The sequence below is a fragment of the Saccoglossus kowalevskii genome, chromosome 7, assembly GCF_978046115.1.
Source record: "Saccoglossus kowalevskii chromosome 7, keSacKowa6.1, whole genome shotgun sequence".
Classification (NCBI taxonomy): Eukaryota; Metazoa; Hemichordata; class Enteropneusta; family Harrimaniidae; genus Saccoglossus; species Saccoglossus kowalevskii.
The window spans coordinates 24,773,082-24,790,668 of NC_140647.1; the positions used below are offsets into that span (position 1 = coordinate 24,773,082).

The window sequence follows — 17,587 nt, forward strand, 5'->3', positions numbered from 1 at the left end:
ATCACCATAATGTATTTTTTGTGCATTTCTGTGCTTTTCTATTTTTTTTTAGATTTTAAATGCTGTTTTAGTCAACAGAGCAGGGCTGTTTACATTACTCATTGACCATTGGCTTGTTAAATTGCTTTGATATTTTTATGTAAACACCATGGGTGAATCTTTGATAGATTTTTTTTCATTTTGTTACTGCTAGCTCAATTGCTTTGATACTTGGTACGGTATGTAGGTACTTTGGGTGGACCTCGCTCAGATTTGTTCAGTTTGTGATGATATCTTCAATTCTCTATTTTTGTTGAGTATTTTTGTCATTTTTGGTAAAATATTATATTTTCGACTTCTTTTTTGAAAACTACCAGTTCGATTGATTTAATACTTTGTATCAAATTGCCCTGGCAGTTTTCTAGAAGGACTCTTATGGGTGTGCATTGCTTGACTTGGCTATGTCATTGTTTTTGGACAGCAGAGCTATTTCCACTGTCGGGTCTCTTGCATTCGCAGGTATTTCCTTCTGCCTGTATAGGCAATACCTGTCATACTGATTATAATTTACCACTCTACTCACTCAATTCACTGGAGATGTGTCACATACATTTATGTTATCATTTGTGACAAGTTCAACTGTATGATATCCTTGTGGGGGGTTGGGTTGTACATGGTGTGAAATGAGAAACCACTGCTAGCTAATAAATCCCAGTTGTATGCCTAGAGTCAATCTAAAATAAAATGATAAAGCTAGTTAGAATTTACATAAAATGTACCAAAGTTGTCCAGGGATGTAGTTTAAACATCTAGACTGAAATAATAATAAAAAATTCTAGCAGACATGCTTATTATGTGTATGGTAGAAGAGCCGTTGAGCAGCTCAATTCAAGGACAATTTAAAACTATGGCTATCCGCATCTCCAGGTACATGTAGCTACATTAAAAATGCTAGAAGCATTTTAAATTGGTCAAATTACAAGTCGGTCTTTTCATTTGAAATCCTATCTTGTAGTGATGCCTCATCTTAATTTTAGCTTGTTCATTTTGTATCCCCTTCTAGTAATAAAATATTATGTTGGTTGTTGCCATTAAAAATGAAAGGTTTTATCCCATAAAAGCAGTAATCTCTCCTAGATTCATAGATTGTGTGACCACATTTTGAATTGTAAAATATATACAATACTAAATATAGTATTTATACTATAGGTAGTATACCGGTAAATCTAAAAGCAGCTGAAAAAGCTTTTTTTTTTGCTTTGCTTGTCGAGATACTCATAATGGAGCCAATGTGTTACTACATTTGTGATATGCATAGGTTGTGCTGCTACAGAATCCATACCACGATGTCCATGTCAAATCTGCCTGTGAAAATACCACCTGCTGAATATCTTGTTTTACATTGACTGACTTGCATATTTGGAAATACAACTGTTAAAAACTCTAGCAGATGGCCTGCCTGCGGGCAGTGTTTTTCAGAGTTTCCCTGCATGATGGAAAACCATTAGACTTTTAATGATGCATTTTCACAGCTTAACTCAGAGACCTGTCACTCAGCAGCGCAGGTTCTTAAAAGTTCATTTATAAATTTTACGTTTCATGAATAGTATTATTAATGTAACTGTATTTGTTCTATTAGTACATGTAGTCTTGCTCCTCAGTAAAGGATGGAATGTCTTGTCAAAATTTAAACTATTCACTATACAATAAATGCAACTTTTTGTTTATGTTCATTTCTTTCACAGATGACCTTTCATAGACCAGTAAGTTTTATCTCTTCTTAAAATTCTTTTGTATATTTTATTGTAATTTCAGTTGAACGTCCAAAACCAGTCCGAGCTAGTCCTTCATCTTCCATGCGCCGAACCTCTTCTTTAGACACAATTACTGGGTATTTAACAGGCATTTGGCCAAGAGATGGCTCCAATTACGGTCCTGAAATGAAACACAAATCAACACAGGTAAGAGTACTGATAACACAGCAGATCATTGGCAGCTGTGTGCTCAGGAAACTTTTTTTCAGATAAAGCAGATTTGACTCACAATATTTTCCTTGGCACAAGTATAAATGAATTGAATATGATCTTAAATACCATACTTTCTGGTAGAAAGTATATCAATTAAACCACACATAATCCAAAACATTGCCCCAGGACTAATAAACTGGTATTTTTAGTGTTTGCTGAGGGATATATGTATTCTATACCTATACATGTATATATGAACTCATGGTGCCATTAAATCCATCGTACTATCAAATTAGATCAGTCAACAAAACACTTCATGGTAGCTGTCATTAGTTGCCATGTTTAGCTACATGCCATTTTAGCGAATTTAACTCAATGCACAATTTAACAGAATCCTAATTTGCAACAATCAAATTGAAAGAATATATGTTATTTTGAATTAGCAGAATTACAGATTAGCTAGCATAACATACTAGCTGAAGAATGTTTTACAGTAATGGCCTTCATTCAGTACATTAAAGTAGTTAATTAAAACGGTCAATATATTGAATTATGTATAAAAAAAAAAGTTCTTTCACTGGCAGGATAAACTCTGTTAACATAAACTGTTATTACCGCCAGTCATGTTTACAACTGTTGTGTTGATTAATTATACCGTAAAATTCGTAATAGAAGCCGCACTTTTATTAGAAGCCGCACCCCGACTTTGCTACAATGTATCAAGTCAAAAATTACAACAATTGAAACTTGCAAAACCCTGTAATAGAAGCCGCATTGGCTTTTTGAGACTTGTCAATTATTGTGTGCAGTGCTTCCCGTGTCCACATGTGTTCACCGTCCTGGGGCTGCCCCAGTTCCTGTGTATACAAGAAATGAGTGTATGTATTGTGTATGCAATGTCTGTTTTCTTTGGGTGATAGACGCCTGATTGAATAAGTGTGAAATGGACACGCGACAGACACATAGACGACGTAAATAAAGTTTTCAAATTGTTACCATGAGTACAAGTGCTAATTGTGAGAGCTTCATGATTGGTGGAAATGTCAATATAATCCCAGAAATGTTGGAGAAATTTTCATTCTGAGTATAGTTCCCGCACTGCTCAAGTTATTTTCTGTTCGCTTTCACGCAACATTCTCATCTCGCCTGTCTCTACGTTGATCGTATTCCGTATAGATATTTTATTTAATCATGCCTAAACAACGACGTGCTGCATATGACACTGCTTTCAAATTGAAAGTTGTGGCTATGTCTATGGAGACGAAAAACAACAGAAAAACGGCCGAACATTTCGGTATCAACGAAAAGCAAGTACGTCAATGGATCCGATCGAAGGAGCAACTGTACATGGGTAAACGCAGTGCTAAGCGATTAGACGGTGGAGGACGTAAAGTGAGAAGTACCACGCTGGACGACAACCTCATGCAGTGGTTTGATGGACATCGGAAAAATGGAAATGCCATCTCTGGTCGACAACTACAGATGCAAGCAAGACGAATCGCCACCGAAACCACATTCAAGGCATCTGACGGCTGGCTTCACTCGTTCAAGAAACGTCACACACTTTCAACTCGCGTGCGCACTTCCATTGGTCAAAAATTACCACCCGATTACGAGGAAAAAATCGCCCAGTTTCATCGATTCGTTATCCAATTGCGTCAACAGCATAACTACCCACTCAGTGATGTATATAACATGGACGAGACACCGTTACGGTTCGATATGCCTGGAAACAGAACTCTCGAGCATGAAGGAATCAAGACCGTCCACATCAAGACAACGAATTCAGAAAAAAGAGGTTTCACCGCTGTGTTGACAGTTACCGCTGACGGCCAAAAGATCCGCCCTTTGATTATTTTCAAAGGTAAACGGCGACTGGACGACCTCACACGCAGAGAGATAACGGTAGAAGTTCAAGAAAAGGGATACATCAATGAATCTCGTAAGTATTTTTTTTTTATTTTGTTCGTGCATGAAGCTAAAAAAAGTTGTCTTGGGCCCGGTTCTCCTGATCATGTCCTGATACACTACACTGTACCGTCCGTGTATCATTGCGTGTACATTTGGGTTTGTTCACTGTTTGTAAATGTGATCAATAAGATTCAAGATGACTGCCGCTCTGTGTTTCCACATAAAATATTTTTCTTTTTTTCTTTTATAAATCTGTTTTCCATGGTTCCCAGTCAATATTATGCATGATCGGATCGAGTCACGTCATGTCAAAAGCCACGGCGTGCCATTCAAGATGGCTGCCACCTTGTAAACGTTGTGATTACGTTTTTCTTTTGTTTTTCGCATCATTATTTGCTATCTAGTTTAATCATCATTCCACGGAGTTAGCGGATTTTTTTTTTTTTATTTCCATGTTTTGCCTGTAGTTAATTATTTTTTATTCTTCACTTCAGTTTGTTTACCGTGGATTAGAAATACATTTCCGAGACGGAACGATGACTCTCGGCGGCTGCTTATATGGGACTCGTGTAGCGTACACCTCACGCCCGCTGTCAAAGAGGAATTGTATTCTCGGAACGTGGACATTGCAGTGATTCCGGGAGGATTGACATCACTTCTTCAACCGCTAGATGTGGGCGTAAATAAGCCACTCAAAGACTATATGCACGCCGAGTGGGATGAGTGGATGAAGACCGGCGAAGCACTGTTCACACCGGCTGGTAAAAGAAAGGCCCCTGCTAAGAAGACGGTACTTGAGTGGGTCGTCTCGTCGTGGAACAAAGTTCCGCCCCAAACTGTCATCAATTCATTCAAGAAGACTGGCATATCTAATGCACTTGATGGCAGTGAGGACAACTTGGTGTACGAAGATCTCGAGGCAGACGACGAGGCAATCGGAGAAGAGATCGCCGAGATATTTTATAGCGACAATGAAGACGATGACGAGTTCTTTGGATTTTAGCCAAATCTCCGTGGTTCTCCACATACAAACCAAACGGCCCTTTTCAGGGCCACCACATCCTCCAAAAAGAGTTATACCGCTATCATGTGTGTGTGTGTGTTTGTATGTTATATAGTATTTATTGAATGGTTTGTATCTTGAGTAAATATTTATTGAATATCACTGAAAATTGCCCTTGATTTAAACATTTGTAGCTCCATGATTTAAAGTAAAAACTTCATACATTGTTGCAGTTTGGAATTTGCGTGCATCTCATTAGCATATCATTAACTAATCTGCATATTTCGCGTGCAGGCACTTTAAGATTTTAGACAATGCTTCAATAGAAGCCGCACCCGGACTTCACCACTTTTCCTGGGGAGGGCAGCCATTTTCTTTTTAATAGAAGCCGCGGCTTCTATTACGAATTTTACGGTAGATGCTACATTATGTTGTCCACTTTTGCCAGACTGGTGGCCATTTTTCAACATGACCTGTTTCTCAGGCATGCCTGGACCAATTTCATTCAAATTTGTCATGAACAACCCACATTTTTTCAGTTGCTTTGTTCTTTTTCCTGACAATTTTTTTTTTTTAAATTTGGCGCCAAGGCAAGACACAATTGTTTCAAGTGCATGTCATTTTTGTTTTTGATTCAATGAAATTCTCTTGACATTATTCTTACTCTTTTGAATTGTCAAATGCACAAGAACTGTCTATGGGCAGTGACTTGTTTTCATTGTTTCTGATTCTAAAATTATTTAGTGCTGGCCATGCAGTCGAAAGGTTAAATTCTAATTGCCTCAATGCTGGTCTTTCAAATTCATAAACATTTGTTGCCATGCCAACATGAATGAAATTTCCTCATAGAATGTGATGTATCTAAATACTGTTACTGGGGTGGGGTGCACATGCCTATGAATAGAAGACTTTTAAAAATTAGTTTCTAACGTCACTGTCACCGCTATATTGTTCTGAACATCAACATTACCAACTAAGTTGCTGACTGGTTTGTTATGCACGTTACATGATTAGAACTGGTTAGTTCAAACAAACCACTGTATCCAGACATTTCATACTGTGTAAATAGAACTTTGCCATTTATTTAATATATAGAAATGTATATAATTAAATAAAATATAATGAAAAGCAATCGCATCGTGATCTTCTATTTATATTCTCCCTTATTAGTCCCCGTTCGGTCGAAGTTCGAAAACGGGGACTTATAATTCGGTCTCCGTCCATCCGTCCAGAGTTGTATCTCAGAATCCTGTGCACCGATTCCGTTCATTCTTTGCATGTGCCTAGTACCTTATGTGGGACATATGCACATGATTGCATGGTTTAGTGATTCAATTCAAAATGGTCGACTGGCAGCCATCTTGTTTTTTGAAAATGTTGTATTTTGGACATGCTTTGTCAGTTGTCATTCAAACTTGGTACATAGATTATACATGTTAGGATGCATGTTCATGACAATTTGTTTCAAAAACTGGTCAAGGATGGCCGATTGACAGCCATCTGACTTTTTGGCCTACTAGTATATTTCCACAATTTATGTACCATTTTCATTCGTATTTGGCACATAGATCATACATATCAGTGTGTTTCATAATCAGATCAAAGATGGCCGAATAACTGCTGTTTTTATTTTTGGCCATATTACTACTACACGGAACACGCGTTTTGATGTAAATAAACAATCTGTTGTATATGCCACTTGGAACTCAAGTTTCAAGGACACGCTCGCGACAACCCCTCCGCTTTAATATGACGAGCACAGAGAACTTTCAAAAATTTAACGGGGACTGTCATTTACAATGACTTGTTAGTTGTACATTAAAGTCCTAATATAAACCGCATTCGTAATAGTAACCGCACTCCCAATTCCGGCTTCGGGGTTAGAGTTCTTAACAAAAATTGAAAACTTGAAAAGTATCTATTACTAACCGCACCCCCAACTCAACAAGACCGTGACTGACTTCATTGTTTCAACCAGCTGGTCCAAAACGGCATTGTTCCTAATCCTATTCATTTGTTTCGACAACATGCCTAAAAATATTCACACCTATTTATTGTTCAGCGATGATAAGATGTCAGACAGGCAATGAAACTGCTTTTGTTCTGGCGGCAACCTCTGTCAATACTCTTTCTGAATACGTCTGTGTTTCGTAAGTTTTAGACAATGAGCTTTTATCACCGTAAAAGTGTTAAATTATTCTTCAATGCTCAGTTTATCTTTCGAAAACAAATAATTTCTTGATTTGAAAAAAAAATCGTGCCGTTTTCCTATGGAAATCAAAGCCAAAAGATCGCACTACATTATTGGTAAATCTCTTCCGTGTTGCCTTCACCATGAGATCGCTGAACTGTCATTAACATATTTAAATGAGCTATGTAATTTAGACACGTTGGTACTATCCAGCATTTTGATTGGTTAATTAGCGACTTGACCTATCCGGTCAATAATATGTTACGTAAGCATTTAAAAACATGGTGGATATCGTATCGGCTGTTTACATGTGACTGAAATCATTCGCTTACGGAGAAACTAAGTTGAATTTTACTTGCATTTCATAACAATTCAACGGATTTATTTTTCGTGCGTTATTGTAATCACTACTGAATAATAATCACTAATATCAACACTTCGAAAACAAGTTATTCACTTGTGACCTGCAGCATGGCCGGATTGAGTTACCGTTCTGTGATCATTTGCTACTAAGCAGTGCATTCGTGTTTTTATTTGAAACTTCTGTTAGAATATACTTTTCGTTACCAAGAAAATTAAAAAAATAAATGCATATTACATTAAAAATACTGAGTATTTTTTGTATCATGTGGAAATTTTTTTCGATTGACTGTAATTTTTCAACATTTCGTAACACCTATTTTAGAACCAAAATAATGCCTTTCACTCTTCCCCAATGCCTATTCAAGAGAATGTATGGTGTATTGTTTGTTTTGTACATGTGTTGTGGACAAAAAAATTACCACGCCCATTTAGTGATTGCAATATGTACGTAATAGAAACTGCACCCCGAACTTGAGCTTTTGATCCCAATTTTTAAAATTGATACATTGTAATATAAACCGCGGTTTATAAGGACTTAACGGTACATCCTCTGTTTAGGTTTGATTGACCCAACTTGTTCCAATTGCGTAACGATATTCATGCCCACTTAGCAAACCAGTCAGCAACAATATGGTGATGACTGTAATGTTCGCTCATTCCGTAGCTGAATTAAGGATGTTGTGAATTTCAATTGGTGTAGCCATGTACAGTTTGAATTTGTACTGCTGATGTGGTGTTGCCATGTACAGTTTGAATCTGTACTGCTTATGAGGTGGTGCCATGTACAGTTTGAATATGTATGCTTATGTGGCGTTGCCATGTACAGTTTGAATTTGTACTGCTTATGAGGTGTTGCCATGTACAGTTTGAATATGTATGCTTATGTGGCGTTGCCATGTACAGTTTGAATCTACTGCTTATGAGGTGTTGCCATGTACAGTTTGAATTTGTACTGCTTATGAGGTGTTGCCATGTACAGTTTGAATTTGTACTGCTGATGTGGTGTAGCCATGTACAGTTTAAATTTGTACTGCTGATGTGGTGTAGCCATGTACAGTTTGAATTTGTACTGCTTATGAGGTGTAGCCATGTACAGTTTGAATTTGTACTGCTTATGAGGTGTAGCCATGTACAGTTTGAATTTGTACTGCTTATGAGGTGTAGCCATGTACAGTTTGAATTTATACTGCTGATGTGGTGTTGCCATGTACAGTTTGAATTTGTACTGCTGATGTGGTGTTGCCATGTACAGTTTGAATTTGTACTGCTTATAAGGTGTAGCCATGTACAGTTTGAATTTGTACTGCTGATGTGGTGTAGCCATGTACAGTTTGAATATGTATGCTTATGTGGCGTTGCCATGTACAGTTTGAACTTGTACTGCTTATGTGGCGTTGCCATGTACAGTTTGAATTTGTACTGCTTATGTGGCGTTGCCATGTACAGTTTGAATTTGTACTGCTTATGTGGCGTTGCCATGTACAGTTTGAATTTGTACTGCTGATGTGGCGTTGCCATGTAGTTTGAATTTGTACTGCTGATGTGGTGTTGCCATGTACAGTTTGAATTTGTACTGCTGATGTGGTGTTGCCATGTACAGTTTGAATATGTATGCTTATGTGGCGTTGCCATGTAGTTTGAATTTGTACTGCTTATGAGGTGTTGCCATGTACAGTTTGAATTTGTACTGCTTATGTGGCGTTGCCGTGTACAGTTTGAATTTGTACTGCTTATGTGGCGTTGCCGTGTACAGTTTGAATTTGTACTGCTTATGTGGCGTTACCGTGTATAGTTTGAATTTGTACTGCTTATGTGGCATTGCCATGTACAGTTTGAATTTGTACTGCTTATGTGGCATTGCCATGTAGTTTGAATTTGTACTGCTTATATGGTGTTGCCATGTAGTTTGAATTTGTACTGCTTATGTGGTGTTGCCATGTACAGTTTAAATTTGTACTGCTTATGTGGTGTTGCCATGTACAGTTTGAATTTGTACTGCTTATGAGGTGTTGCTATGTACAGTTTGAATATGTATGCTTATGTGGCATTGCCATGTAGTTTGAATTTGTACTGCTTATATGGTGTTGCCATGTAGTTTGAATTTGTACTGCTTATATGGTGTTGCCATGTACAGTTTAAATTTGTACTGCTTATGTGGTGTTGCCGTGTACAGTTTGAATTTGTACTGCTGATGTGGTGTTGCCATGTACAGTTTGAATATGTATGCTTATGTGGCATTGCCATGTAGTTTGAATTTGTACTGCTTATGAGGTGTTGCCATGTACAGTTTGAATTTGTACTGCTTATGTGGCGTTGCCGTGTACAGTTTGAATTTGTACTGCTTATGTGGCATTGCCATGTAGTTTGAATTTGTACTGCTTATATGGTGTTGCCATGTACAGTTTAAATTTGTACTGCTTATGTGGTGTTGCCGTGTACAGTTTGAATTTGTACTGCTGATGTGGTGTTGCCATGTACAGTTTGAATATGTATGCTTATGTGGCATTGCCATGTAGTTTGAATTTGTACTGCTTATGAGGTGTTGCCATGTACAGTTTGAATTTGTACTGCTTATGTGGCGTTGCCGTGTACAGTTTGAATTTGTACTGCTTATGTGGCATTGCCATGTAGTTTGAATTTGTACTGCTTATATGGTGTTGCCATGTACAGTTTAAATTTGTACTGCTTATGTGGCATTGCCATGTACAGTTTGAATTTGCAGTGCTTACTAGGCATTGCCATGTACAGTTTGAATTTTATGCTGATGAGGTATTGTTTTGTGGATTCAAATTGTCACGATATCTATGGATTAAAAGACTGCAGTTAAGAACCTCAATGTAGGCCTGAAATTTACCTGCATGCATAAATTTACAAAAAAATTACATATTGCAATAGTTGTGTTTCCATCAAGTGAGAAATATTTGAATGCTTTTGCATATATGAGATTACTAATTGAAAAACCACTAGTTTGAAACAAGAGCAGTTTATCTCTAATCAAAACTGTATTTGAAACTGGATGCATATTTAGCTGCCCCCCCCCCCCCCAAGTAGTGTTGCTAATGAGCTCTCAGACTCTTTGTCATACATCCTTGGGCTGCTAAAGCTGTGCTAGAACTTTATTATATTGAGTGATCTGTCAAGGCTAGTATTGAGATGGTGCCCATATAAATTTGATACAGCACTAGTGCACTAGGTATCAAAATTAATTGTCATTAACACTTGATTGATAGCAACTCTTCGGAATTGTATATAGGATTTTAATTTACCATAATGGGTTGTTTTGTCACAGGCTGCATTTCGTTTGCAGTTTCCAAATACGTGACAAGACTGAAATGAAAATGACAGCTGAAAGAGTGGTCGTTATAACCTACAGTTGGACATGTATCAGCATTACATTTTTTTTTAATACAGCTCTAGATGAATTGTAAACATAGGTGTCTGGAAACTGATTAAATTAGAGCTTATTAATCAAATATTGTTCTAAAATTCATTACTTCGGCATGATCTGTAAAAATAACTCTTTGGTTGTATATAGCAGTTAATATTCCAGGAACTTATCTTGCTTTTATTTGTTGAAAAATTGATGATGAACTTAGCTTTGATCAGTATCGGGAATTGAGGCCATGGCAATAAAGATTGTATACATTAGACTCTACAATTTAATAGCAAGTCGGTCATTGTCATAGTGCTAATATTTTTTGTGTGGTCATAATCGAGAATTTTACACAAATGTGGAAGAGATTGTATTGTTGCACGAGTTGATTGTCTTTAATTGAGGATAACAAAATGTTCCAGCAAAAAGGTGAAAGCACATTTTAATTAGCTAGCCATTTACCGGTCATTTGAATAAAAAAATAACCATGCATCTCGGTTCCTGAGATTTGTTGTGAGAGGCTGCACGAGTTGCATGTACATTTTCTTCTGCATGGCTAGTTTTATCACAAGCCATTAAGTGATCAAGTTCCATTAAATTAGTTCTTAAACAGCTTTTCAATTTTGATTTAATTACGTTTATCACTTTTTTTTTTTTTTTGGTGGATGAATAGGAAACAAGTCCTGGTGTATATGGTACATGTATGTTGAGAACAAATTTCAATTGAATATTAAAACAGTATTTCACAGAAATGAAGTACCACAATCATTGCACTTGGAGATTGGTTCTGTAGGAACATGAATTTCTGATTCTTCAATAAGTCCAGCACAGTCATGATTTTTTTTTGAGGGGTGGGGGGGGGGGGGGGGGTCAATAGCTGGCATTCCTCTTCTTCTACGATCAATAGCTGGCATTCAAGTGTCCTAATTCTTTATTGTTGATAAATCCTTCAAAAATTGGTTTGGTCTAGCCTGCATTCTGAGATACTGTCGAAGTCACTGCAACACAGCAAAGACCGAAGACCGTGAGTATCTTGATTGCCCTTGTGTCACATTGACATCGGACTGGCATCCATTGTTGCACTGGTTGGTTTATTTGCGGTTTCAACGTGCATTGTGACCTTTTATTTTATCAGAAGCAAATGCCAATAAACATAAAATTCAAAAGAATACTGATGTGAATTGGCGATCTTCTGTATGTTTACATCACGTGCACAATGTCAAGTTATGCCCTTGTTGAACGTGCGAACGACGACCACCCTTCTCATGCCAGTTGATAATTTTTTCAAAGCTAAACATAAATTATACTTTCTACATGTATGTGGTAATTTCTTTTCTGGAACGTGAATATGCATATAGCGCCTGGCAAAGGCCTGTGTCGTGGGTCTGTTTGAATAAATAACAAATTTGCATATTCATCAACTATCTCTTCTGTCGATTTGACCTTAAAAGGTTGCATCATTTTCTCGTTCTAAAACACTCCTAAATGTAAAATTGTCGCGTTCCAATGGCACAATTCTTTTTATTGAAAATCAGAAATTCTAATAATTGTTTTTGGATGAAATCCAAGTGTCATTTTGACACATTAGAGGTATACACGTCGTGCCGTGCCAAACAAAGGTCTGCTTGTTTCTCATCACTTAACTAAATTTATACCGATAAAAAGACTTGTAAACTAGTTAAAAGGAGCTTCAAACGTGTATTTTATTGAGTACAGTACTTAAAATTTATTATAAATAAATCTTTATTGAATGTTATGCTACGACTTTTTTTTAGTGATACAGCATTAATCGACACACTTCTTCAAATTTTTATTTAAAATTTCTAAAAAAAAGGGGGGTGATTAAAAATACAGGGATAATAACCAATTATTGAATATCTATTACCAAATTAATACATAATTAATAAGTCGTATGCGCTTGCATAAATGAGAAAAGGGTCAAAATAAGTAATATTTAAAAAATCCTGCATACCCTAAAAAAATGTGGTTGCGTACTTTCATTGAAGATGTGCTTCTAATCGAGCCATTTCTGGTTTCACCTTGCATCCTATATTTTATCAGCTATTATAAGAGTTACAGTGTAGTATGGTGACCTACTGCAGTTTTATTTTCATGTGTACATGTATATGGTGACAATATCCATCCGTTTTTGACTCCCATGTGCGAAACACACAATGGGAGTCTTTGCAGTATCTTGGTGTTTAATGAAACTTGGTGCATAGATGCTCTGCTAATGCGCAGATTTGATTAGGTTTTGGTTGAAATGTATACATATTAATTACTTAATTTACATTATAATTAGCTAATTTCTAAGCTTTCTTTAACAACAGTTTTTAATTTTAGAGGGGGTGAAGAGATTCATAGTATTGTCAAACTGTTTGTCTATAGCAACTACAATTATAGCAAATGATAAATATGAAATGGAGCATACATAACACACCTTTGATTCCTGTCGTCTTTACAGCAGTATGCTATGATTGAAATGTGTAATTTACTAATTTAGAACTTTTTCTGGATGAGCGCTCTCATTTATCACTAGGTATTAAACGCTATTGGATTTATCAAGGGACAATTTTCTTGCTTGATCTGCCAGTTCAGTAATCTCCATATGCCATTCAGGGGTATGCTGTAAGGTAACTTGCATTGCCAAACCGAAAGATGATCTGATACAGAAAGTAGCCTCTCCAATTATATTATTAAATTTGTTGCATTTTTTGTATGAAATAACGAGGACATGTACAAATTTAAAATCAGTTCATCTTATTTAGCCATTTCATACATGTTATAACAATATTTCTGATGCTGTATGGAATTTGGTGATCCTTTTTTTTTAACCATATTTTGTATCATTTTTCACACTTAAGTATTTTTCTATAGTTTCTTGGTTAATTTTAAATTAAACGGGCATAAAATTTCCACCAGTTACAGTTCATGATCGAAATTTTGAAAAAAAAGGAGAAAAAAAAATTATCATGGATGCAGGTTTATTTCCAAAAAGTTGCCTTTGGCTTTTAAAGGTTTAAATGAATGATCAGCTCATGTTTAAATACTTTAACTTCAAATAGGAAAGTAGTTTAGGTAATCATGACAGCACATTTATTGTGTGCTTCTTTTAAACATAACACGACTAAGATTTCAGCATAGTGGAAATATTTTATTGTTCGTTGCATTTTTCAAAATTAATGCATCTAACATGGCTTTCTTCCTGCAACTAGAAATGTAAATTTTGTCGCTTGTGATGAAAAACATAAAATGTAATTCGTTTGATACTTTGCCACTGTAAAATTACCTGTGTGTATTGAGTGATGACGTATGTGAAATTGAACTTGTTATCAGTGCAGCGATTGTATTCCCGAGAGTATCACACTGCTAGCCGAGTATCCCATAATGCAGCATAATGTGAAATCAATCTCCAGCATTTTTTTACCTTTTACAAGAGCCAGCTTTTGCTGGTCTCAGTATCTTTCATTTGCAGCTGCCAGTGGGGTTCATTTGTGTAATTGTCTTTCTACATTCCATTCTCAATGACTTTTCTCCAATCTGATTAAAATCTGATGTAGTGTACGGGCTTTAATTATTTTAGCTATGAAGTTATTTTAATTTTATTTTTCATTACTTTTGTTATTAATGCCCTTTTATTTTATTATTTTACTTTGATTTTTTTTTAAATTCCGCCCTACCTACATCTGATCCGACGCCTATGTAAGTCTCGTTCAAATCTCGCGTAAGTAACAGCCAATCACAGACTCCCTTTTATACAGGCTGTCGGTTGCTTATTTTTCAGTGTATACGGGCAATCTTTCTGTACATTATATTTTGCCCACTTGAATAAACCATTAATAGAAAATTGCTAGTATATTTTTATTTGCAAAAGAAATTCCACAGCATTTTACAATTTTTGTCATTACATTGAATATTTTTTTCACTTCCAACAAATGTGTACACTTCCAGATACATTTTCGCCAGCCAAGGTTCGTTCATTCAGTCATCGCTTCAATTTTACATCACTGAGCATAATTATCTAGAATGGAAGCAAAAAAATAAGTAAATCGTAATGATTAGAACACTGTAAACAGCTATAGAAAACAATGCAAACTGATTTTAAATTGTATAACGGCCCACGGCATCGACGCAGACAAGTGGAGCAAAATAATATTTCCTGATCAATTGCGATGTGTTCCAAATAAAAAAATATTTTATTCCAGTCCAAATCAGCTCAATTACTTTAATAAAGAGTTATTGTATAATGTACAAAACATTGATACAATTTGATGAATATTTACAGCTACGGCTTCAATACCGTAGACGATTTTGGCCCGATCGTCAACAAAACATCACCCGTCTCCAGGGCAGGCGACTGGAAAAAGACACCGGTGTTCGGTCGAACCGGTGGAAACAAAATCGTCACTCCCAGAATAACTATGCAAAATAACGATCTAAAGTCGAACCATTCGAGCCACAATATTAACATAAAAATGACTTTCGTTGCATTTTACAATGATAAACTTACCGAAAAGCCGTGTCATTCTCGGTCGCTAACGTCGGTATAATCCGCCATTTTATTTGAGTCTGTTTGCTACCTGACTCTGCCCGGTGACGTCATCATGTGCGCTATAGAAGGAGGTCTGTGATTCGTTGACTAAAATCGTCGATAGTGGGTCTCGTTGAAATCTCGTTACATAGGCATCGGCTCAGATGTAGGTAGGGCGGAATTAAAAAAAATCACAAAATCAAAATCAAAGTAAAATAATAAAATAAAAGGGCATTAATAACAAATATAATAACAAAGAAAATTAAAATAAGTTTATAGCCAAAATAATTAAAGCCCGTACACTACATCAGATTTTAATCAGATTGACTTTTCTCCTACCTTGTATAGAATGATGGATGATTTCATCTTGTTTTATGAGTTTTCCTTTTCTCTATTTTCCTCTCTCAATTTAATATTACTGATAAGTACAGTAGCTTGAAGTAGACTAAGTGAATGATCTCTCCTTGCAAGGCAAGATGTAGTAGTAAAAACTAGGCATTCAGTGAATCAATATTCAGCACAAAGATGAAAGCCACTAAATATGAAAAATAGAGCAAGCTTTTAGTTTATTCATTTTATGAGATTTACGCAGGTACATGTATATAGTTGTGTCATTTAGGCCATGTAATGGGGAAAAGATTCTGTTAACATTGTGTGGTCATCGTGTATATCAATGTTTCTGAATGCATTGTCTAACAGAAGAGGTAAAATTGATGGCAGGGTTTGTACCAGGAAACTTAACACTGTATATACATGTACTCTATTTAAAGTGTTTTAACCAGAGTATTGGGTATTGTCTGCATGTACGCTGAAAATGTACCTGTAGGCACTTGTGTTTTTATTGATATTAACAATTAAAATTCATGCTTTGGCAAAACAGTTCCATAAATGGTCACTTTTGACACCTGATTTATCATACATGTGATGAAAGTCCTTTTCACACCCCCTTTTTATTAGCTTCGCTGTTGAATTTGTCAAGCGTAGCTTATCATATGAGTGATTGGCCAGCATCATCAGTGTCAACTCTTTACTATTTCAAGTTCTTCTTGAAAACTACATTTCTTATTGCTTTGATACTTATTGTTTTTGTACCTCAGGTAGACTCCCAAATTTGTTCATTTCGTGAGGATATCTTCAATTCTCTAATTTTGATAAATATTTTTGGCAAAAAGTGATATATTCAACTTTTTGTTGAAAACTGCAAGTCCGATTGCTTTGATATTACGGTACACATATAGGAATCTCATGAAGACCTCTCTCAGATTTGTTCATTTTCTAATGATATCTTCAGTTCCTTAATTTAAATGTGCATAGCTAACAGTGAGCTATCTCAGCTGAGAGGTTGATAGGTTTGTTTACCTTTGTCTGTACTGTTATTTTATCTCTGGACTGAAAGAAAGGCATAATACAACAGATCAGCCTTTTGTACTACTTTGCTGGTTGGGCCAAACCAAGACCAGCTATTCATAAAAGCACCATGCCGGCCTGCAAGGTACAATGTGGCATGGGAAGGCAGTCTTCTACCACTTGCCGTGTACAACTTCTGTTGTGAATGAATTAAAGAACTGTTAAATCAGATAAAATGTTTTCCCCCAAACGGCCTAAACATGAACTATGGTAGTATTAAACAGTTTCATTTTCATAATAACCCATAGATTAGATGTCCCATTAATACATTGCATTGCACCAGCTGTGGTGTAAATTAAATTAGGTGAAAAAGATTCCTGAGGAAAAAAACTAACCATTTGGTTTATAATACCAGAGTATATTTTTGAGAATGTAACGAGTATTACTGTGAAATACTTTATTTTCGCTGGAATTAATTTTCGCTGAAAAGGCTTTTTGGGCGTTTTGTATGGAATATATTTTCACTGATTTTTGATGGGTTTAATGTGAAATATAGGAAAAAAGTATATTCGCTGGATTTTATTTTCACTGAATCAATCCTTCAGCGAAAATAAATTCCAAGCGAAAATAAAGTATTCTACAGTAATTATAACTGTTTCTGTCTTCTGCATGGAAGTCATACTTGATAAAACAATGGGTGCCGCATTTGCTATATATTAGAAAGGTAATAGAAACGAACATGAACTAAATAATTCATCTATTGTATACTGCACATTAAAATGATTGATTCACATGCACTACTAATAGTGCAAATACGGTAGTGTACACACACTGCAGTTTGATTGAATTATTAATTTAATCATGCTTCTGATCGTGTAAATTTATTTGAACCTGTTTTTTCCTTGGTACATGTAAAGATAAC

General features: G+C 36.0%; 1 protein-coding gene and 1 long non-coding RNA gene across 3 annotated transcripts in view; one reads left to right on the forward strand and one right to left on the reverse strand.

Annotated features, from left to right (window-relative positions):
• The window catches only part of LOC100373230 (protein FAM117B-like), a 45,087-nt gene that overhangs the window by 17,116 nt on the left and 10,384 nt on the right, over nucleotides 1-17,587 (forward strand). For both annotated transcript variants that reach the window (XM_002738413.4, XM_085501348.1), the window contains exon 2: nucleotides 1,795-1,940. In XM_002738413.4, coding sequence (XP_002738459.1) covers nucleotides 1,795-1,940 — 146 coding nt within the window. The remainder of the gene's footprint in view (nucleotides 1-1,794; nucleotides 1,941-17,587) is intronic.
• On the reverse strand, nucleotides 14,629-15,532 carry LOC146740879 (uncharacterized). Its single transcript, XR_014930000.1, has 2 exons — nucleotides 15,298-15,532; nucleotides 14,629-14,808 (listed from the first exon to the last, which is right to left on the reverse strand). It is a non-coding gene; the product is annotated as an uncharacterized LOC146740879 (long non-coding RNA).